Below are 23,652 nucleotides of genomic sequence, written 5' to 3'. Positions count from 1 at the left end.
TTCTTTAAGGGGTTTGGCTGTGTCTTCTGGCTTCAGCAGCTGTTGTGCCCACACACCCAGAAAAGGCTAGACAGTGTGTTATTTGATCTGCTTTTTCACTTCCTCCTCAGGCTTACATTACCTTACGTTGACCTTTTAAATTCTGTACTTCCTGGCAAATATATTTAAAACTTTAGGTCCTGAGTGAGGTATGGCATATCAGAATTCATGCAGAAAATCAAAGCCCAGTCTGGACCATTCTTTTGAAGAAAAATACTGCCCTGCACATGGTGAACTCCATTGGTCCTTCCTACACTCTGAAGGGAGTCAGTGGGTGCAGTGTAGAACCTGAGACTATGGCTGGGAGGGGTGTCACCCACGTGTGTGGTTTACTGTGAACAGGATCGGGGTCAGGTTTTCATGAGAGACATGTTAAGACATGCTAGAGTTGGCCTGGGCTAGGAAGGGCACGGTTTTGATTTAACTTTTGTTCTCATGACCTTGAGGGTAAATCTGAAGTTGTGTCAAGACAGATGAGAAGGCTCTAAATTCAAAGTCAAGAGGCCTGGGTTCAAGTCTCAATTTCATCTCTTATGAGTTGTCAGATCGTGAGCAAGATACTCAAAAACTCTCCATGTCTTTCTCTCTCTCTTTCTTTTTTGTAATCTGCAGGAAGAGACCAAGAGCGCCTATCTTATCTTGCCCTGGCTATGAGTCTCAAAACATTACCCACAAAAGGTCTTAGAAAGGTATAAAGTGACTTTGGAGTTGAGCATCTATGATTCCATTACATAACCATATAACATTATAATCTTCTCATTTTTAAGAAGACAGCTTTTTAGTGGAAAATCCAATGTTCTTAATGCTAGGAACTAGCAGATGGATATTCCCTTGAATTAAACTATTAATGTCAATCCCATTAAAGTGATGGGGTTATTATTTTTCTTCTAGAGGATGAAGATGATCTAGAACAGGGCCAGATAGTAAATATTTTAGGTTTTGTGGGCCATACAATTTCTGTTGCAACATTCGCCTCTGCTCTTAGAGCACAAAAGGCAGCCACAGACAATATGTAAACAGAGGGGTATAGCTGTGTTCCAACTTTAGTTACAAAATTCCTGTGGGCTAGATTTGGTTCAAAGGCCATAGTTTGCTGACTCTCTGATTTAGGATATCATAAAGGTATCACCGAATTCTGGGCTTCCGCACATCCCCTGGTCATACACACCATACTGCTGGCCTCAGTTTTTAATGCAGCTCCAATCCAACAGCTAAGCAAACATAGAAGGTGCCAAATCCAGAAAGCCACGAGGTTATTTGGGCAGACACTTCACATCCCAACATGGCTATCTAAACCTTGCACTTCTCTCACAATCTTCTTTGTAAAAAAAAGCATTGTTTAAAATATAATCTCCAAGTTTTAAGAATAAACCACCATTCTCCAGAGTAAAGCTACTGATATCTTGATGGGAACGAAGGAAAAGTGCTTCCCAACTCCTAGAAATGCTTTGCAAAAGTGCAACCCAGTGCCGACTTCTTATTTATGTGATCCAATTTGCCTTTTGTTTTCCCACAATGGAGTCAATCATTACCAAAGTTCATCACTGCTCTAAGTCAAAGATCACCTATCGGTACGAATTATCCTCTGTATGACTCCCTCTCTCACCCCGCCGGCATGTCTGGAAACGTAGAGCAGCACTGTCCGAGGCCTACAGAAGGACATTTTTAAACTCTGGGTCTCCATTTGCCAGTACTTGATTAAATGACTCATTCTCAGCCTGAGAGCTCCCACCCTTTACTGTGTGGAACAGGCTAGGAGGGACCTGAAGGTGAAACAAGCCTTTTATTCCTACTACTACGTCTAAAGATGTGGATCTGGGACACTTAGTTGGGTTTGAGGTGAAGTCTCACAGACCTGGGGTTAGGGATGAGTTCATCCTTGGCCAAGTTACTTGACCTCTTTGAGATCCTGAACCTCAGTTTTTCCATATACAAAATGGGTTAATATCTGCTTTATAGGATTGATATATAGTGAGTGGCAAACAGCAGATACTCAATAAATGATCGTTTTCCTCACTCTTTCCATATCTCCCTGAATACCCCAAATTTTGTTTGCTCTATTCTGAAGCAGTTTTGTTTTACTCTCATGCATCTTCCAATGAACTACCTCTGAGTGTAATATAAGTGCACAAATACATAGAAGGCATGTAAGGGGAAAGGTCTCCAAACAAGAAAAGGCTGATGGTAGGAAAATTAATTGAACAGAGAGAAACAGAATCCCCAGGGTAGTTCAGGGTCAGCAAATTCATTTTGTTTATTTTCTTTGGGAAAAAAAGAGCCTTCAGGTATGGTTTGAGAGCAGAGATCCTGTTGATCTCATCCACCTGTGCCTAGAACGGCTCTTGGCATTTGGTGGGAGTGCAATTAATACTTGTTTTCTCAACTAATAACTGATCATACTTAGATATGATTTGCTTTTGTATTAACCATAAGAAGTTGCTGGAGCTTGGCATTAGAGAAGGAGCAGGGTTTCTAAAGAGAAGGAGCTTTAACACTGAACAAAAATGGTACCATTTACACACTATTTACCTGCAAGTATGCAATTCATGAAATTATTAAATTATGCAAATTCTCCCAAGTGAAAATTGATCTGAAATAAGTCAGGGGCAAGTCCAATGCCTATTCCAGGCCAGTTTCCGGCAGATACTGAACCTTGAGGCCATTCCAACAAGATTCCCTTTAATTGCATTTCCCTTCTGGAAAAAAAAAAAATCCCATTGTTGTTCAGAACTTATGGATATCCACATGGCAGTATGTACAATGGGATAAAGAGAAGTTATGCTTCCCCAGAAGGTCTCTAAGTATCCTCATGGTTGTCCAAGCACTGGGAAATTACGAGAGAAGACATGCGCTAACACACAGTGTAGTTCACATACCTGAAAACATCATTATGTGCTGAAAGTTCCAGGGGATCTTGTGTTTCCGGCCCAGATTCAGGAGGAAGGAGAGGGGATATATGTTGCATGCTCTGGCTACAAAAATTGCTAGCTGTGGATAAGCACAGGGAAACATTGAGGAAAATGTTGCTGCAATAAGGGTGAGAGTTCTTGAGCTTTAAATATTATGTCCTAAAGCTTCTCTATATTAGGACCCAGAAAACAGGAATAAACATGTCAATACATGTATGTCCAACTTGCTTCCAAAATTCATTTTTCAACGTCAGTTCCTTTCCAGAAACAGTAGAGAACTCTGTCTTCTTTGAACCTATACTCGGTTTAAAATTGTTAACTCAATACCATTTCAATCCCTGTAAATTTTCTCATCATGTTTATGCTGCTGATAACTGACTCTACACTCAGGTCTGCTGCAAAATGTGAGGCAGAGACTGTTCCGAGGCTGTGGTATTGTCCTCTCAAGCAGCACTTTAGAAAGGATAAATGTGCTTCAGCTCACGATTATCATCTTACTTTCCATCAGTTTATACTCCTTAAACCTAGCAAGTTTCACTTATTTTTTTTCTTTTAGTGGATTTAATTTTGAGAGGAACTGCCTGTCTAAATGTATAATACAACTTCTGCTTTAAGAGGTGTTTCACTAAACTCCAAGCTTTCTAGGTTAAAAATCTATGAAAATATTTGTGGTAGTCATCTCTCCTCTTTTGACATCTTGGACTCCTTCCCTGATAGTCTGTCTATTCTAGTTTGTCCTCAAATGGGATGGAGTTATTTGGGAAGAGGGAGCTTCCTTCTAAGATCCAGGTTTCAGATGGAATTTGAAAATTCACTTGACTGCTCAATGAAAAGAGAACCAGAGGTAGGTGCCGGTGCTTAGTTGGACACTGGCTTCCAGAGAGGAGTCGGCTCTCTTGGCTGTTACAATCGTCTGCCTGTGATCCTAGGGGGCATCTGCCCATTTTCCAGGTGGGAACAAGGACAACAGCTGCTGACTGTCCTTGGGGACGTGCGCAGTGGCTCAGTATCCTTTCTGATAGACATCCCTTCCTACTGGGAATGCTTATACCCCAGACCTAGAGCTAGAAAAGCCCTCTGCATTAAAATTGAAGTCTAGATTTCACCTGTCCTTTTACTTACAGGAAAGGGGCTAGCTTATTAAAATAAACTTACATGTGCACAGTGCTTAAGACATTGAAAGCACATCTATCATGTTAATTTCACTTGATCTTTACTATCTTTTTTTCAAAGTCCTCACTGGAAAAAAAGATTTTACCATCTTGCACTGAAAGTATTTCTGAAGTTCTAAATCCTGGCTGTCTTCTGATACATTCTAATGCAGATTAAATATAAAAAATGGATTGACATACTCTTTATATAAATGATTCATAATTTGAGTTAAACATATTTTGAATATTCAAAAAATGTCATTTTCTTTTAGTTTTTCCCCCTTACTTCCCTCAGTATTTTCCAAACTTTTTATCCTGAACCATAACATTTAGTAAAGGCCCCAATTTCTTAGAATAATTTCCACCCCTAATTAGAATTACTTGTCTGCCTTGAATTTGAGCTTTGCAGTAAACCTGAGGAAATACTTTAACAATTTAACAGAATAATCACTAAAGGTAAGCAGTTTGTTCTCTTTTCTCATCACCCATTGTTCTGTATTTCAAAGGATACAAAGGCTCCAAGTATGAAAAGAGCATTAAAGATATGATTCTGGAACGTGAACAGCGCCAGGCCCATGTAACAGAAGATGACGTTCTCAGCCAAGAAGTTCATAAATTCAAACAACTGAAAACAAAACAGAAAACAAAACCCATGAATTATGACTCAGCTTTGAGTCCATTTAATTTCTTGTGACTGTATTTGGTGACTGAATGGTCCTCCTGTAACTGGCAAGGCCATCCTTTGGCCTTCTGCTCAGCCTCTGGCGGGGTGCAGGGGCCCTGCCTATCCTGCCAGGTCAGCTGACTCTACACTGGCTCTCTACCCAGTGACAGATGCTGCAGCCGTGTCAACATCCCACCCTCCTTTCCAACTGCAAGGCTGCCAGAGATACCCCAGGGTGAGATTAACTGGCCTGATCCTCCATGGAACAATTCCTACTAGGACGAAAGAATAGTCCCTGTTACAGAAACTGAAACTACAGGATTTGCTTAACGTGTACCATAGTGAACGATGCAAGAATTGTTTAGTAGATACACGTGAGTTCCCAGACCCTGAAGAACTAAATAAAAAAAAGAAAAAAAGAGCTTTATCTAAATTACCTTCCTCAGGCAGGCAGGAAGGGCAAACCTGGAAAACTTAGAAACCTGTAGTGAGGGTGAATGTCGATTATATTTCAATATTAGAATAATCAGTATATTTCAAACTTCAGACAATGCGACTCATTAAATTGACTGATGTAGGTATATCCATTAAATGTCTACAATCTCTAGCTGGTAAAATGGAAATGATTAATCCCAGGGATCAGTTAATTCAGCAAGAACACAATCGAAACATCAAATTCAGTCAGAGGGATAGAGTAATAACATGTTATGCTGAGGGATGCCCCCAAGAGTTATTCTTAGACCATTAACTAAACAATTTAAGTTGAACAAGAAAAACATTCTCCAACTTCCAGATTAGAAGTGAAAGGGAAATGTGTCCAAGGGCTACAGCAAAGGCAGATTTAGAAGAGATTTTAGTTTATGATCCAGACTATTCATTTGGAAGTTCTGAAACTTCTTTCCCAGACCTACATAAATCACCATGTTAGGTAGACGTCTCTGGAGACATTTCTCTTGATTTTTTAAGGACTCATTATTTTTTCATGTAATGTATTTACAGCCCCACAAATAATGACCAATACCTGTTCACCGACAGCTGACAGAAAGAAAAGCAGAATCTTGTCAGACGCATTATTTAAAACCAGTAATAGAAAGAATGGATTAAAAAAAAAACCACAGTTCTTTTGGTACAGGATGGTCTTTCTGCAGGGGTTAGTGATCGTCAATTATCCTGAGTACTCACTTTACATTCTAGGCCAGCCCATCTAAACAAACACCGTCACTCAAATAACCACAGACAGCTTGAAAATATAGGGGGAAATGTAGGAGATGGGGGACACTTTTCTATCTCATTATGTCTTTACTTTTTCAAAAAGTGAGATTTGGCTGCTGTCTTAATCTGCCATAACATGTCAGGCTGCTATAACAAAATACTATAGATTGGGTGCCTTGAACAACAGAAATTTATTTCTCATAGTTCTGGGTCTGGGAAGTCCAAGATCCAGGTGCTGGCTGATTTAGTTCTGGTGAGGGTCCTCTTCCTGGTTTGCAAACAGCAGCCTACTTGCTGTATCCTTACATGGCAGAGAGAAAGAGAGATCTTCTCTCTTGTGTCTCTTTTTCTGAAGGCACTAATTCCATTCATGAGCACTTCACCCTCATGACCTAATTACCTCCCAAAGGCCCCACCTCCAAATGCCATCACACTGGGGATTAGGACTTCAACAAATGAACTTGAAGGGGATTAAGGGGAGACATTCAGTCCAGAGCAGCTATCCAGTTTTTGACATTAATAATCACATATCAAGGTTAAATTCATAGGGCTTCTCCTTCTCCGGTCCCCATCCCAAGTGTATTTTACTTTAGAGGGGACATTTTGCTGACTAGGATCCATTCAGCCTCTTGTTAGTGGTCATACCCCAATTTGCCTCTGGGGTCCACCTCTTTCCCCACGCTCAGCCCAGCATGTTTGGTTCAGAAATGTGTGTGATGAATTCAGCAGTTATTAGCTGGAGTTAGGACTTCTGATTGTGAGACATTAAAAAAAAAAAGTAAGTTAAGGAAACAAAGGATATGTCTGTACACGTATGAATCCATCGTGTATTAACATATACATATACATATACATATACACATAACTTGCACTCCACTTTACAGACGTTTGACATTCCTATTAAATTTTGTTTTTTACCATGAACATGTTACTTTCATAGCTTAAAAAACTGAATTAAATTATAACAAAAATTTTAAAGTGGAATAAAATACTTCCCAAATGTTTTCCTTCTTTAGCCTTGCTTAAGCTCCAACTCTTCATCTTTTAACTTTCAGGAAGTTATCAAGCATTCTTATCTAATCTTTTTCTTATTTTCTTTAAAAGTTGTTCTTGAGTGCAGGAAAATACAAACAACAACCAAAAAAAGCACTTATCTTTTTGTGGAACATCTTTTTCAGTGATCTCTTTATTCACAAATCCATAGATTATATAGACAACATGCATAATGTTACATAAATCTGACCGTATTTTTATATAATTTACTTTAATTAACTCAGTAATATTTCACAAGCCTCTTTCCATGGCAATAAATCTCAATCTACTGAACAATTTTTAATGGCAGCACAATATCCCTTTGTATCTTCATACCCAATTTTATTTCACTGTATCTATTATTACCCATTATTAGACATTTGGTTGTTTCAGATTTTCCCCTTATAAACAGTGCTGCACTGAGCATCTTTATACAAATCTCTCTCCCCAGCTGAGTGATTACTCCTTAGGTGAAATTCCTAGATCTGGGCTACTTCTGTCAAAGGATATATATTAATTTTTCTTTTTCAACATACTACCAGCCTGCCCTTCAGAAATATTATACCAATTTACATCTCTAATAATGGTGTAGAGGCCGCCCTTTCCTCACACTCTTGCCAAAATTAATTTTTATCAATTTTTAAAAAAACCTTTGACAATCTAATAGACTCACTTATTTTAAATTGTAGATGGTTGTTAGCATTTTAAAAAAGATTCCCTTCATAGCAAGGCAGCAGCACTGAGTAGCACTCCTTTGTCTACTTATATCATGTAACAACATTCCTCTGAATGAACAGGCTTCATAATAACTTCCTTCTCAGGGCACTTAATGAAAATGTGTGGGCAAATTCAACTTTGTGCTTCACATGCAAAAATCTCCTGAAGACGTGTTTCAGAAAGAGAATGTACCTTAAGGCCAAGCTGACAGAAGCAACCAATTTGACCATTAAACCTTCATTGCCTGAGTCTGGCCCAGAGTAGTCAATTACTGAGGGAATAGATTTACTGGTCAATTTTGGAAAAAAGAAAAAAGAACAAACTCCACCCCCAAACCAATAATAATAATAAATGTCAAACTAGTTAATTCAGTATCTAATATGAATAACCTCGAATCTACTTCCTTCCTACTCAGGGTCAATGAAAAATAACTTGAGTCAACATTTTATTTATCCAGTACAGTAAGCAACATTTGTTTTATTTCCCTTAATTCACAGTTTGGGAGCCTGTGGAGGGGACCCAGGTTAAAAGTAATATTTGCTTAGCAGAGCTTTTCTTTAGGACAAAAAAGCACGTTTAATAGGGCAAGCAAGACTAGGGAAATATTTAAACTGCATAAGAGGACAATCTGTGTTTAAAAACTCAGAAAGTTCATGGTAACAATTTACATGTTAAACAACATAATCTGGTCAGCAAACCGTGTTCTCTAAAGACTTATTTGATACTATGTTTTTCAGTTGGTGTTACTTACTGTACTTACTAGAAAGTAAGAAAAAGTCATATCTGTTTTATAAAATATGTTTATTACTAATTCTGATTGACTTTTTCTCCTATTAGTAAAAGAATGAAACAACCATATTACTGTGGTTCATGTACAGAAATATTACAGCAGTTCACTATACCCTGCTTTACTAATACTAATTAAGTTCACACGAACTCCTCAATATGGCTTTTACTTGACTTAAAGTTTGTTTCAACATATTGACTTTCATTTACTTGGCCAAGTAATGCACTGAAATTCATTTTAATTGGGACGTTAAAGAACCTACAAAACTATAATAAAAGTGAAAGGAAAGAAAGAACTAACTATATTATTTTATTTTCCCCATAATTTTGTCCTGGGATTAATTTTTTGTTTGTTTGTTAATAAAATTTGCCCTTATTCCTAACTGGGAGCCTTCTTTAGAGAATATCTCAGATTTCATTTTTTTACACATTATTGGGTATATCTATAACTATTCTGAACAAACTGGAGTACAAGTAAACAATTTTTATTCCTATATTGGGGGATTTGCAAACAAACATTACAATATATTCTATTAAAATTATAAACTTTTGCTCCTGGGATTCTAATATTTGCTTAGTCCCAAGTCCTGAGGAAATCTGTTCAAGGTGAACCCAATAATTCCTGTGGGCTCTACAGGTAGCATAGGACTTGAATTGTACTGAAGACATGTGACCTTTACCACCAGGACATAAGGGATCTGAAAGCTTTGTTGCCAGTCAAGGTCATGGTTCCCAGAGTGAAGCCTCTCCTTACAAAGCCGAAGATCTATAGTTACAAATAAGTACAAGTGCAATCCTTTGAGATCCTCTTCTAGATTTAGGACACTGTAATAATATCAGTATTACTACTTCTAAAATAGTAATAATGCTAATGGGACTCATTTTTTTAGGACTTAACTTGTGCTAGGGAATGAGTTAAAGGTTTTTGCTTACTTTAAACATTTTTAGCAATTCATGTCATTATAAAAAGAAAACTCATAAATTGATAATATTATTTCTGTTTTACAGCTGGGGAAATTGCACTCAACAATAGTAATGCATTTGCCCACGTAAAGCTCAATAAAGGGAAGAACTGAGTTGTCCTGAGTTTTGTCCAAGGCACATGCCACTTCTGCCAGACTAGGCTGCCTCTCCATTAGACAAGATTCAGGTTCAGGGACAGCGAGAAGTTTGTAATAATAGTATTGGTGAATATTTGTAACACATTACAGTCTGCAAAGTATAGTCTCATACATATATACATCCTGTTTGATCATCAGAGCAACTCTTCCCTAGATATCTTCTAGGGAAGATATCTGTGACTCCGACCACATTGTTTTTCAAGCAAAGAAACCCAAAACGTAAATTTCCTCGTACCCAACTAGTGGATGCAGGGGGTGACTTGAGGTAGGGGATGCTTATCCCCCCGCAATGTCTATTACCATCTGCTCACCCAAGCCAATTCTTCCAACACTTTTCCTCCTCTCAAAGTACAAAAAGTAAAAACAAAGGTCCTGCCATGCATTTGTAACTTCAAGACAAATCTCCTCCCCATTCACCCCTTTCCCCTTAGAGAAATTCTGGACTTTTCACTGTGCCTTATATAATGATTGTATATGGTTTTATATATATATTACGATACATATATATATCTTGATATCTCTATGTATCTAGGTATCTATGTATCTATCTATGGCCTAAAATAAGACAAACTTCATGCAATGTCTCTGCCCCATTTGCAGGAGGTGGACTCCAAATCCAAGATCAGATTCTTCAAGGTTAGGACTATACAGGCCCTGAAGTAAAGGAGGTTCAGAGAGCTCCTTTACTGAGCTAACCAAGCTGGTGCAAATGATTTTCAATACTTGATTTGGGTATTTTGAGCATGTCGGCTATCTCCCGCGTGGTATAACATCGATTGCTCTCAAGTAATGCCTCGATTTTGTCGCGATCAACTTCAACTGGTCTACCTAACCATGGAGCATCATCGAGCGAGAAATCTCCAGTGCGAAACTTTGCAAACCACTTTGGACACGTTCAATCAGTCACAGCACCTTCTCCATACACTGCACAAATCTTTTTTTGCATCTCAGTTGCGTTTTTACCTTTCTTGAAATAAGAAAGCATAATATGCTGAAAGTGTTGCTATTTTTCTTCCACCTTCAATATTAAAATGGCTACACAAAAATTCACCAATTTTGATGTCTTTTTAAAATGCATGCTGATATGACAGCTGTCACATACAATCTAACAAAATTGTTTCGAATGAAGTTAAAGACAGCTAAGTGCTACTAGAGCCATCTTACAGAAAAAAAAACAAATGAAACTTTTGGCCCACTCAATATTTCTTTGTTTGAGAATTCTTGGGTTCCTTATGCACTCCTGGCTGCTACCCAGCTCTCTCCCGTCCCCTGCATTTTTCATTGTTTTCTTTTAAACTTAATTAGACTTTTTAAAAACATGAGAATTTCAAAAGCACAGCCTATAAAAACACAACAGAACACATTTTATGAAGATGAATAGGCATCATTAAGTAAGTAAAGCTAATATAGGAAATAAATGTAGTTACAGCTACAAGGAACTGAGCTTCATTAAACTGAATAAATACTATAGCCAGATTTTCTTGAAATCCTCAAGCTTATAACTTAAGGGGAAGGTTATTTTCTATGAATTTGCTAAATTACTTTAGCCAGTAAACACTGATAATAGTGTTCTTATTTCTGGAGGTTTTCCAGTTTTGATTCTTCCTTTTTGGGGGGCTATTAAGGTAAAAGTGTAGAGTTTTGTAAGGTTGCATTTAAGTTAATACACTATTACGTTAAGAATAACTTCTCAAGTCTGCAACTTCAAAGTTATTATCATGATATTGATCAGGAATATTGGTTCACCAAATAAGACTGGCCTTAGATCTATTTTGATGAATTTAAACACATACACACACACACATGCACATACACAGGCACACCACAATATAGGAACACGAATTTCAAAGGTAGAGTCACCTTGTGATGTATGTAGTCCAGACATCTAGCCAATGCTTGATTGCTCCAACACTCTTGTTAACGGTCTCTCCAGCTTATAACTGAACACAGCCAAAGGCAGAAACCTCACCACTTACCAAGGAAGCAAATGGCATTTTTAGACGTCTGTAACTGTAAGAAAATCTTTCCTTACGTTGAGCTGAAATTTCATTCTCTATCACTTTCAACTACTTCTCCTACTTCTACTTCTTTAGCTCATAAAAAAAATAAGTCAAGTAGGGTATCATTTTATCCCACACAGCTTTGCTCTAACGGCAGAAAGGGGATTTCTATCAGAAGAGTTGCAGTTTAGGCAATTTTACAGTGTAGGCAGCAAATGCCATTTTTCATCCTACAGTCTTGTTAGTCTTGAAAGTAAACATTTTGCTAGGAGTTTGTGGTTGGCATGTGGAGCCTCTAGTCTAGAATACCTGCAAAGGCTTGGGGGGCTAGAGTAACCAGAATTATGTTCAAATAAGTGTTCTCCAGAAGGATCTTCTCAGCAAATCTAATAGTACTGGCCTTTAGGAAAAAAAAAAAAAAAAAGAAAAGAGATGGCATAACATAATTTCTCCGTGGTTTGGCCGACAAATAAATTAGCTAGTTGAAACAATATATTTTCTTTGAAGAAATTAAAACCATGCTTTTAAAAAATCTCTTAATGAAAAAACCAAGAGAAACATCGATATTGTTAGGCATTGGTATAAAAAAATTCACACTTCACACATTATCAAAAATTTTAAAGGTCAATATCCCATTTCTTCTACTTTTTCATTTAGCTATTCTTAATCTGTTTTCTTATTCATCTTGTGTGTCTTTTTATCTTTATAATTAGCCTATGCTGAATTCTTTCTTGAGCGGGAGTGTGAAGAATGTACACAAAAAGGAAGATTTCTAATGATGTCATTCCTTTAGGTCTCTGAGTTGAATACCAATACCCCAGCCCTTGCCACTGATCTGAGTGACAACCACCCACAACATGGCTGAGGATATATTGCTCCATCCACCATGAGAATATTGTGCTCTTTCTACATGAAGATTTGGCACTGGCAACATACAGTATATTGAGCCCCAAACACTGTGAGCTGTGTTCGACTTCTTCCTGCCATCCCATTTCCTTGATGAAAGTGTTACAAATGCCTAGGATTAAGGACATTACTCAGTGTTGTTTTATGATCAGCTATTTCACAATGTAATGCATAGAATATCAGGACAGATGCAAAACACTAGAACCAAACCAGTATTCACTGAGAAAGGCTTTGCCTCAGTGTTTCAGACTGAGAAGTTGAAGCATGTGTTTGGAATAACACTTAGTTGTAAAGCTAGCTTGAAAATTTCCAGAGATCCTTTGCTTCATGTTATGTTACACCTAATAAACACTGGCATTTATGTTAGTGCATCTATCATGTTTGAATTCCTTTGATAAACTTTCTGAATTAGATAATTTTGAATAATTTACTGTAATGGTACGACAGTAACCAGAACTTCTCAGAAAAAACTATTCTACCACCCTTACCCCATCTCCTATTTTTGAGGGAAAGTAATTTGAAGGCTAATTCAACTGATTTGCTATCTAACCTGACCAAACTTTGTTCAACTTTTCCTTTTGCTTTGAGGTCATCTCTTGTACAATACATGGAGGTAGGTTTTTCACAATTTAGAATGTAAAGAGGTATATATTTTTTATGTATTTCAATCTGATTTTAAGTCTGATACAAGTATATAACACAACTTTATATTATATGTAAATAGTAATATTCAAACTCTTAATTTTTTGTTTTCCAGATGGTTAAAGAGTTCATTGATTTGACTGACAAAGAAAATATCACAACGAAGGGTTAAAAAGCATTTTAATTAGGAAGAAGATTTTGAATTGAATTTCTGAACTATGGTGGATTGGATTATGGAAAGGCATTCAATAGAAGGTTTGAAGCTTAGAGTAGAACATTGTGCTAAACATGATAAGAAATTGGAACATGTGAAAGAGTCTTTATAAATCAGAGAAATCAATGAAAATGAGACAAATATATATGACAATTGAATAATGCCATGTAATTAGAAAACAGCTGCCAAATGATTTTTATGAAGGCACGAATATCACTAAATCAATAGCTGGTGAAAATTAAGTTTGCTTGACTTGTTTCTTTGTAATGGAGAGTTAAAATGTAGTGAATGTAGATTGTCAGTGCTTGTACTGAACTCCAGAAAACTCTTATTTTACACCGATTAACTTTGTTGAGCTTCTTTTTCAGCAAGATTTATAAAGCCCCCTCCCTGAAGCCTCTTTGTATTGAAGCTACTGCACACCCTTGACAATATAAGTAAAATGTCAAAAATTATGAATGATTACAGTACGTGAATGTATTTCTCTTTGTTTCCAAGGAAGGCAATTATATTTTCACATAAAAACCAGGCATGCATAAATCGATTCTGTATGAGAGTTTTAGCTTTGACTTACTTTGGTGGTTTGGAGCTAATTTTATTTTTGTTCCAAACTCTTTGGGTATTTCAGAGTTACCACACAAAGATCCCTCAGAAAGTTCTCTTGGGCTACATGTGTATTTTCAATGATGTTCAGAAAGAGTTTGTATGCAAAACAAATCATATTCAAATACCGAGGGAAAGACTCAGCTGTAGATGTGCACTAGAAGATCTTAATCAGTCTCTACTCTCTAGTTTAACCCTCCATTCCTTCTTACCACATAAATTTTTAGGCTTAATGAGAGTCAGTTCCACTTGTTCCAAAGTCTGTTTATCTTTGCTTTAAATTGGTATTTGTAATTGCTAATTTAACTACGTAGATTAAGTGTGACTATGAAAGAAAGAGTTGATGTTTTTCAAAACTAAGTTAAATATGTAGAAAAAACTTGGTAAAATTTAGTTGCATAGAAAATGATACTAAATTAGTGGTAAGCAGGACAACTATAAAACGTTTAAATACAGAAAAATTCTTAACGTATATGCTTTGCTGATGTCTTTAATTCTTGGCTCTGAACTAAAGACACAGAAATAGAAACTGGAAGTTCTGGTAGATATATTTTGGGTGTGCTTTGTGCAAGAAAGGCATCCTAGAACCCTAAGATTCAAAGAAAAAGCACTGAATCTTTATCAAAAGATTGGCAAATTAATATGCATTTACGTAAGTGACGATTAAATGTTGGAGGTATTTGTGTCATTTTAAAATGACTCCTTGCTTTAACTGACTTTTCCATTAATTGGACTGATGCTAATTTTGTTTTAGATAAAAGTGGTGCCTGTTTTTCTCTCTTTTAACACTTTTTTGTATTTAATATTTCCATTTGATTATTTTTTCCAACATCTTGTACCTGTTCCAAATTACTAATATTCTTCTTTATCTCTTTAAGGATACTAATTGTGCGTATTTTAAATTGTTGGCTTGCCGTTTCCAATAGTTTTGCTTCTTGTGGTCTATGTCCAGATTTTGGTCTCTGTTTTAAGTGGTTGTGCTTTTTTGGGCATTTTGTTATTTTGGCCTGTGAGCCCATATCTTCCTGGGGTCAATCCTGTCTGCCAATGTTACGAGGAAATGTTACGAGGGACACACACTAGAGTTCCTTCAGTGATTTTTAGGAGATGCGCAGGGATGAGCTCCAGGGTGGAGGAAGCCCTCAGCACCATCAAACTTTTGATCACCCCCCAAAACTGAATTGGTTTCACTCCTCTGGTAATTCGTCTGTCAGGGATTCACCCTTAAACCCTTAGAACATAGCAACACTGGGAAGAGGCAGAGTCTCTCTAGGTCATTTTCCATCATCCTGAGGGTTTGGAGGCACAGGAGATGGAGGACAGAGGATGCTCAAAGGCAGGGCAACTGGTCATCCTGCACTTTTATCAACTTCTTCACTGCCCAGATGCTACTTCCAGGGCTACCACGATGGATGCTCTAGGCTATTGCAATGAGGCGGGCGAAGATAACCCCAAAACAATAAGGGCAAGAGGCAGGTGCAGAAGTTAAAATCTCTAACTGATTCTCTCTTCCGACTCCTGCTTTCGCTGCTGTGCAGGTGTGGCCATCCTTCATACCACTTTGACCACCTCTGGCCTCTCCAGGTGTTCTTATAGTTTTTATTACTTGCTTGGTTCCATGTTTTCTCTCAATCATGTGGTTTCTCCAGGTTTCATTTGGGAAGAAGGAGCCAGCAGCTGAAGCTAGTTTGCTATCTTGTCATCACTGAGTTTTGTATTATTTTTAAAGTTAAAGTTGCTGATTGAGAATGATAAATGGTATTGAAGTGTTCTCCTCCATAGGGGTTTCTGAGTTTAATTTGAATCAAACTACTGAAAAGCCTGCTTAAGGCAAAACTGGGGATATGAGGTTGTCTATGGCCTATGCCCTCGGCCTCTCTGCGTGTAGCACTTCCTCCCTTTCCATGGGTGAGGAAATCATATATTTCAGACTTTTGAGGACCGACCTATTTTCAGACACTTCGTTCTTTTGTCCCCATCTAAGTACTATTGTGCTTTTCTATCCTCTATTCTATTTTTGGTTTGGAAAACAAAGTTACTGTACCCCAAGAGATTTCATTCCTTGTACCCCTTATACTTCAGACGCCAAATATCCTAGAATTTTGACTTCTGGAAAATCAAACCGAACATTCAGAAAAATAGATAAGTCACAAACAAGCAATTTCTTAAAGAAGATATACAGAGCTTCCCTGGTGGTGCAGTGGTTGAGAGTCCGCCTGCCGGTGCAGGGGGCGCGGGTTCGAGCCCTGGTCCAGGAGGATCCCACATGCCGCGGAGCAGCTAGGCCCGTGCGCCACAACTGCTGAGCCTGCTCTCTAGAGCCCGTGAGCCACAGCTCCTGAGCCCATGCGCCTAGAGCCTGTGCTCCGCAACGGGAGAGGCCACCGCAATGAGAGGCCCGTGCACCGCCATGAATAGTAGCCCCTGCTCGCCGCAACTAGAGAAAGCCCGAGCACAGCAATGACGACCCAAATAAACGTAGCCAAAAATAAATAAAATAAATAAATTTTAAGAAGATATACAGATGACCCCAAAACTAATCTGTAAGTTTCAGAAGGGCGCCTAGCACACTTGTTGTGTTTGTCACTGAACAGCAACTCCCAGCAGAGAGCTTAGCATATCATAATGCTCAATAAATATCTATTGAATAAACAAAGTGAATAAAAAGGGAACTCTAAGGAATTGCCTGTGTCACTGTAAGTTTGCACAATCTTCCTTCATGGAAATTTAGGAAAAATATAATAAAATTTATAAGATGTAAAACCTTGATCTGAACAATTCTACTTCTTGGAATTTTTCCTAAGCAAATAATGTGACAAGCATACATAGATTACATCAAGATGTTCATTCCTTAAAATAAAAAGATATGGAAGACAACCAAAACATACATCAAAAGAAGAATACTTAAACAATTTAAAAGGGATTACACTTCTGAAGGTTCACTGCCATGTATGATGTTTCCTATGGCTTTTTACCAGATACATTTTATCAGATAAAGGAAATTCTTCCCTTCTATACTTTGCCAGGAATTTTTAAAATAAATATTTGTTGACTCTTTCATATCCAATGCTTTTTTTAAATCTACTGAGATATTTTCTTTTCATTTGTTTATGTGGCAAATTATACTTACAATATTTTAATATTAGAGCATACTTACATTCCTGGGACAAACCCAGCTCAGTCATAACGTACTTTTGTTTTACACTGATGAATATGGATTGCTGATATTGCTTTCACAATCTTTGTATCTATGTCCATAAGTGAGATTGGCACACACGTTTCATTTTTATTACTGCCATTGACTGGTCGTTATTTCAGGAGTATTATAAGAGTGTCATTAAATGACTTGGGAAGCATTCCTCCTTTATCTTTTTTCTTAAAAGGTAAGTATAAAATTGAATGATCTGTTTCTTGAAAGTTAGATAGAACTCACCTATGAAACAATCTGGGCCTTGTTTTTTTTTTGGTGAATGGATTTTTAGCAACTGATTCAATTTCTTTAATGATTACAGGTCTACTTAATTCTTTTTCCCCTTCAGACAGTTTTTTTTTTTTTTTCGAGTATCACAATGTTTACTGACAGATACAAGTATATAAAATCAGGGCATGAACATGACTTGATAAATTAAGTAGACTTAATTTCAATACTATAATAAGAGGGACCAATTCAAATTCTCACCATTTGTTTCACACCCACAAAGACCACTTCAAGGGCATTTAGGATCTCTCAAAACTGACCAGTTTTGTGCAAGTAAACCATGCTTCTTTTAAAAAGACTTGTGCACTTGCCCAGGCTCAAGGATATTAAAATCTAGCACATAAAGCCCATTACTAGAGGTAGAAATACAGGCAATATACTATTATGGCAGCAACCATCAATTACAGTTAAGAATTTTTCTGTAACAACCAGATGGATAATCAAATATTGCAACAACTCAAGTATTACTGAGCAGAGTGCATTTCTACAGTATTCAGTGTTGCTATTCAGTTTTCTAACTTAAAACAGCCTACGATAACTAGCAGCAAAGAAGGTCTTTGCAATAGACTGCCTCTGCTTGAGAACTTGATGTAATTATTGCATGCTGCTAATATACTATCTAAACATTAAAGATACTCCTAAAATATTTGATGGTAGACTATGATTAAGACATTACACTACAAAAAGACCTTACGCAGAAAGAAATCCTAACTGACGTGCTTCTGCTTTAAATATTGTGAAAATGCTACAGCAGAATGAATTTTCGTAGTGGTTAGGTCAAATGGAGTTACATCATAGCAACAGTATGTTTTGCACGATTTAAGGCTTTGGCTGTTTTTTTAGTCAGCTTCTTCCTCTGATTCTTCTTCAGGAGTTTCTAGCCAGGTTAGCCACTGATTCACCTGGAACAAAGCCTTGCGTTTCCCTGGAAACTCATGGGTTATATCTTCTTTCCAAGCCAAGAAAGCTTCTTCTTCAATAATCTCCATGTCATAGAAGTGAACAAAAAAGTGAAGTAACATGGCTTTCGGGAAGTTGCTATTGTAGCAGTGTACCTGAAGAGCATAGAGGGCACTGGCTCGTAGATCAACGTGATCATGAAGGAATTTCTGCATTACTGGCTTGGAGGAAAGAAGCAGTTGTTTTTCCTGCTCTAACTATTCTTTGGAAGGAGCAGAGGAAGAATCTGTTTCATCACTGGGTGGGTTTACTTCACTAGAAACGTACTGTAAGAAGCTAGTCATTAAGATGTTCACAAATCCTTTATCTACATGAAGTTTGGGAGAGATGTTATCTTTAATCCACTTATATATGGTTTGAGGAGATGGATCCAACTTTATTTAACTTTAACAGTTCCTTCTCCAATTGGAGGAGTGGGAGTAAGAAACTGTCCCTTTCCTTCCAAGATCTCCAATATGCGGTCCTTATTCTGATCAGTTTCTGGGAGCATTTTTTGCATATTGACTTGCTTTGTTGGAAGAGCTCTGTTGACCATTCTCGATCTTGTAATTTAGTTAAATGCTGAAGACAAAGTAAGAAGAGAGGAAAACGGGTGCCACTTTCCAGTGGTTGAGCTAGTTCTGAAATGCTCACCCGCTCCAAAATGATAGCATGAGTTGCAAACTGTGCTAAATATGATTTCACCAAGGGGATGTGAACCTCCAGTTTGGGGCACTGGTCCAGTACCTTCAGGAAAGCCTGCATGAGGTTGTCACTTGTGGTTATCCCTTTCTGTTTGAGGAAACTGATCAAAGAACTTGCTTTTTCTTGATCTTCATCACTTCTCTCTAGTGACAGGATGATTACTTTGCTTAACATCTCGGGAAGAAAATGTTTAGGAGCCCTCATCTCTCTTACACCATTGACAGCTTCGTTTACATTTCCACTATTCAAATATTCGGTTACAACAGTTTCAGTTAATTTATGCAGTTCTTCCTTTGATGGTGGTGGCTTTTTACTGGTCTTGGCAGGCTTTTCCTGAATAAGTGGTGGATTAGTTTTGAGACCAAGCTGAGGTGTCTGTCCCGGAGGTGGTGTCTGAGTGCGTGGTGGTTGTGCACTATAGGAGGAATCACAGTTATCTGGCACTGGATTTTTTTTCATTAGGAAAGACTGAGCAGGCCTCAGGCTAATCTCATCTGCATTAAGCTGTCCTTAGAAAACCGAGGTGGCATATCCTTCGACTGTCCTTGCAGCTGGGATAAGAGTCCCTGACTCTCATTATGGTAGAGCTGGCTTAGCCCCTGGTTTTCATAAACTTGCCTCCCATCTCCCCAAACTGCGATTGCGTGGGAGGCATGATGTGTCCCCCGTTGTCATTGAAGAGTTGGTTTGAACGATGACGCCCCATGGTGGGTGAAAATCTAACCTGGATAACTCCTAGACCAGTACCAACTCCACTACCTGGCATTTGTCCAAACATATCAGCAAGTCCTCCAAGTGCATCCCTATCCATTTTCATCCTGGGTGGCATGAACCGTCCCTCCAACAAGAGGTCACTTCTCATCCCTTGAGCCATAGGAGCAGGAATAAACACTCCTAGATCTTTTAATGCATCTTGATGGATTTGATTGATCATCTTTAGTCCACTGTCAAGAAAAGCCTTGTGAGGAACTCAGTGGTGTTTTCTCAACTCTACAGTATCCTGCAGCGGCAATTCCTTACTTAACATCAAGGAGCACATTTGGGCAAAGTACTGATCCATTAAGGACTTGGCTCGTTCATAGTCTAACCTAGGTCTCACTATTCTCATTATCTGACAGAGGCACTCTAAATCCTCTCCCATATCTTTGAGTTGGACTCTCTCCTTTTTTTCCAAAAGTATTTTGATGCACTTATGAAGGATAGATTCATGAATAAGATCAAGCCTTCCAAGTTCTCCAGTGAATTTGATGTTCCCCAACATCTTGATCTTAGCAATGGCTCTCTGTTCCTCCTCCGTGGGGAGGAGGGGATTTTCATGCTTATCACAGACATCAACATTTCTGGTTCGGTTTTCCAATTCCTCTTGTAATTTGGAAATTAGGAGGCGTCTGAGTGTTGTGCTTTGCTTCTGTCCCGGTTGACCCTCTGCTGCTGGACCATCAAAGTTTGGTGCATCTTCTGCCAATCGCAGACATAGCTGAGCATACAGTGAGCTATATTTTGGCTCTTCTAGGGCTTTGTCCACCGTCAGCAGTATGACCCCTTTAAGGATGAGTTTAGACTCTACACCCACATTGAGGAACTCAAGGCATAGCTTGTCAAACTTCTCAGGAGTAAGCTGATTCAGTATGCCTCTTACTCTCCTGAAGATTGCATCCTGTCGTTCTTTTTCATTTGCAGAGTTGTTTGCTGCGGAGTTGTCATCTCGTCTAGTGCTTGATGCAGGAATCCATTTCTGAGCGTTTTGCCCTGGGGTTTTCCCCAGGAACTCGCTGTTGCCAGCAGTCTTGGGATAGTGCTGAGGTGCACCTTTACTTCTCCTCCGCCCGAAGAAGCACTGAAACGAGAAGCAGCCGCTTCTACCATCACACTCTCCACTTTGGCAGCTTGACAAGGAAGACTCTTCAAAAGAATAATATTAATGGATGGGGTGGGGAGGGAAGGGGATGGGAGAAATGAAAGCCCTTCACCGAGAACTCAGCAGCTGCCACTGCAGCCGTCTCCTCAGGATCCGGTCGTCCGGGACGCGGAAGGGAGGGGGAGGGGAACGGAAAACAAGAAACGGGGAGCCCCTTCAAAGAGTTTTGGTAAGTTATATGGTTCTAGGAAATTGTCCTTTTCACCTAAGTTTTTAGATTTATTTGCATCGATTGTGCATGACATCTTCTTATCTTTTTAACCTCCACAGCACCTATGGTAATGTTCTCCTTTTCTTTTTTAACATTGTTAATTTTGGGGTTTTTTTGCCTTATCCAGATTGTCCATTTTATTGGTTATTTTCAAAGAAACAATTTTTGGCTTTGTTGATCCTCTCTATTGTAGTTTTGCTTTCCATTTCTTTTTTCTTTCCTTTTTACTGCTTTTACCTTTATTTTTTACTTAATTTTGTTTTTTGGACTTGTTCTGCTTGTTCCTTTTCTTAACTCTTAAACTGATATTTTTACTCATTAAATTTAAATTCTTTGTAGTTTTTTTTTTTTGCGGTACGTGGGCCTCTCACTGTTGTGGCCTCTCCCATTGCGGAGCACAGGCTCCGGACGCGCAGGCTCAGCGGCCATGGCTCACGGGCCAAGCCCCTTTGTAGTTTTTAACATAAACATTAAAGGATATAAATGCTCTAATTTCATTTCAATACTACATTTAATTAGTTGCAAATTTTGATGTGCAGCTTTAATTGTATTTCTTTGGTAAAATTAAATACAATTAAACAATACATAAATATGCTTAGAAATAATTAGAATATTTCAGATGCTAGAGTCCCCTTTGACTATTCCTCCTGGTCCCTCCCACATCCATCCCATGTAGTCTATTTTTTTTCTAGAAAGGTATTCTCATTAAGATATATTTTTTGTACATGTTTTTCAAAAACAGTATTATTTTGAAAATATGCTGAAGGAAAATATAGTATCATTTTTAAAATTTGCTGGTTGTAGGTTTACATATGACTAATTTAATAGATACTACAAAATAGCCCTCTAAATTAGTATATTTTTTACCTTTTCATGAGCAGTTTATTGGAATATCTGGTTCCCTAAAACCTTAAAACACCTAGCCTGGTCAACTTTTAAAAATTTTGTCAATCTTATGAATATTATATTATTATCGTTTTATTTGTAGCCCTGATTAATAGAGAGTTTGGGCAACTTCTCATGTTTATTGACCAATTGGAATTACTGTTCAATGAATAGCCTATCTTTTTCTTTAACCATTTTCTTTAGATTTTTGTTTAAAATTATTCTTGTTATATATTGAGTAGACAATGTGGAATACTTATAACTATGAAATATAAAAATAGATAATATAACATGTCTACACATTCCCCATACTGTTAAAGAAAAAGAACATGGCCTTTATACTTCAGAATTGCTCTCTGCTCCTCTGATCCCATCCCTTCCTTTCTGTCTGTGTGGTAATCACTATCCTAAATTTTGTGTACCTTATGGCCTTGTTCTTTATACTTTTTCTGCAAATTTTAATATCTCTAAACAATATATTATTTTGTTGTTATGTTTTTCAAATTTATATAAATGAAATCACATTGAATATATTGCTCAATATTTTGTTTTTGAGATTCATCGTGTTGTTTTGCTAGAGTTCTGCTTCATTCATTTTCCCAGCTGTATGATATAAGAAATGGAAATGCAGTTATCCATTCTACTGTTGATGAACATTTGGGTTGTTTCCAGTTCTTTGCTTTTATAAACGGTGGAGCTTTGACTATTCTTGTACCTGTCTCCTGATGCAGGTATGAAGCACTTAACCAGAGAGTATCTACTTGGAGTGGAACTACTAGGTCAGAAGGGACATCGATCTTTTGCTTTATGGGTACTGTCAAATTGCTTCTCAAATTTACCCTCCCACCAGCAATGTGTAAATGTTCCAGTTGCTCCACACTCTTGCCCAAACTAGGCATTCGCTGATTCATTCATTCATTTATACATTCACTCAACAAAAAGTTATTGAGGACTTACTATGTACCAGCCACTATTCTAGGTGCTGGAAATGCAGTAGTGAACACAACTGACAAAAACACTTGCCTTTTGGAACTTCAATTCTGTAGAGGAGACATTAAACAAGATAAACAACTAAAATATATAGCATATTAGTGATATGAACTAAGGTTAAAAAAATAAAGCAGGAAGGGAGATATAAAATAGCAAGGTTTTTTTCCCCTCCAAGGAGTTCACTCTGCTGCCAGGGAGATGAGAGCCACAGCTGTTAGACAGAAGTCCTGATACTCTTGCCTGCAAGAATGAAGGCGAGAGTTAACGACCCCCCCTCCCCCCCAGGAGAGGGCAAAACCTGATGGAGAAATATTCAGAGTGAAAGTGCAGAGGTCAGAAATGATCTGACGTGCCACGTGGCCAAGACAGGAAGCTAAGTAGGAAAAAGTGGGGTTATTCAGTGTGTTGGCTGAACCACCCCCTTCTTCTCACTGACTTTGTCCCAGAAATGTCAATAGCTCCGGATTATTTTTGGCTTTTGGTTTCCCCTCACTGGAGGCTGAAAAATAATTATCAAGGTGGATGTTGAA

At 38.0% G+C, this 23,652-nt stretch overlaps 1 protein-coding gene and 1 pseudogene across 1 annotated transcript in view; both read right to left on the bottom strand.

Annotated features, from left to right (window-relative positions):
• The window catches only part of SLC9A9 (solute carrier family 9 member A9), a 558,734-nt gene that overhangs the window by 216,027 nt on the left and 319,055 nt on the right, over positions 1-23,652 (bottom strand). The window contains exons 10-11 of the mRNA XM_022582689.3: positions 4,611-4,724; positions 2,916-3,027 (exon numbers count right to left, since the gene is read on the bottom strand). Coding sequence (XP_022438397.1) covers positions 2,916-3,027; positions 4,611-4,724 — 226 coding nt within the window. The remainder of the gene's footprint in view (positions 1-2,915; positions 3,028-4,610; positions 4,725-23,652) is intronic.
• On the bottom strand, positions 17,540-21,084 carry LOC111179332 (eukaryotic translation initiation factor 4 gamma 2 pseudogene; annotated as a pseudogene).

The sequence above is a fragment of the Delphinapterus leucas genome, chromosome 4 (assembly GCF_059928025.1).
Source record: "Delphinapterus leucas isolate spDelLeu-1000000601 "Yukka" chromosome 4, BTC_Dleu_Yukka2, whole genome shotgun sequence".
In the NCBI taxonomy this organism is placed as follows: Eukaryota; Metazoa; Chordata; class Mammalia; order Artiodactyla; family Monodontidae; genus Delphinapterus; species Delphinapterus leucas.
This window is presented reverse-complemented; position numbering and strand designations above follow the sequence as displayed.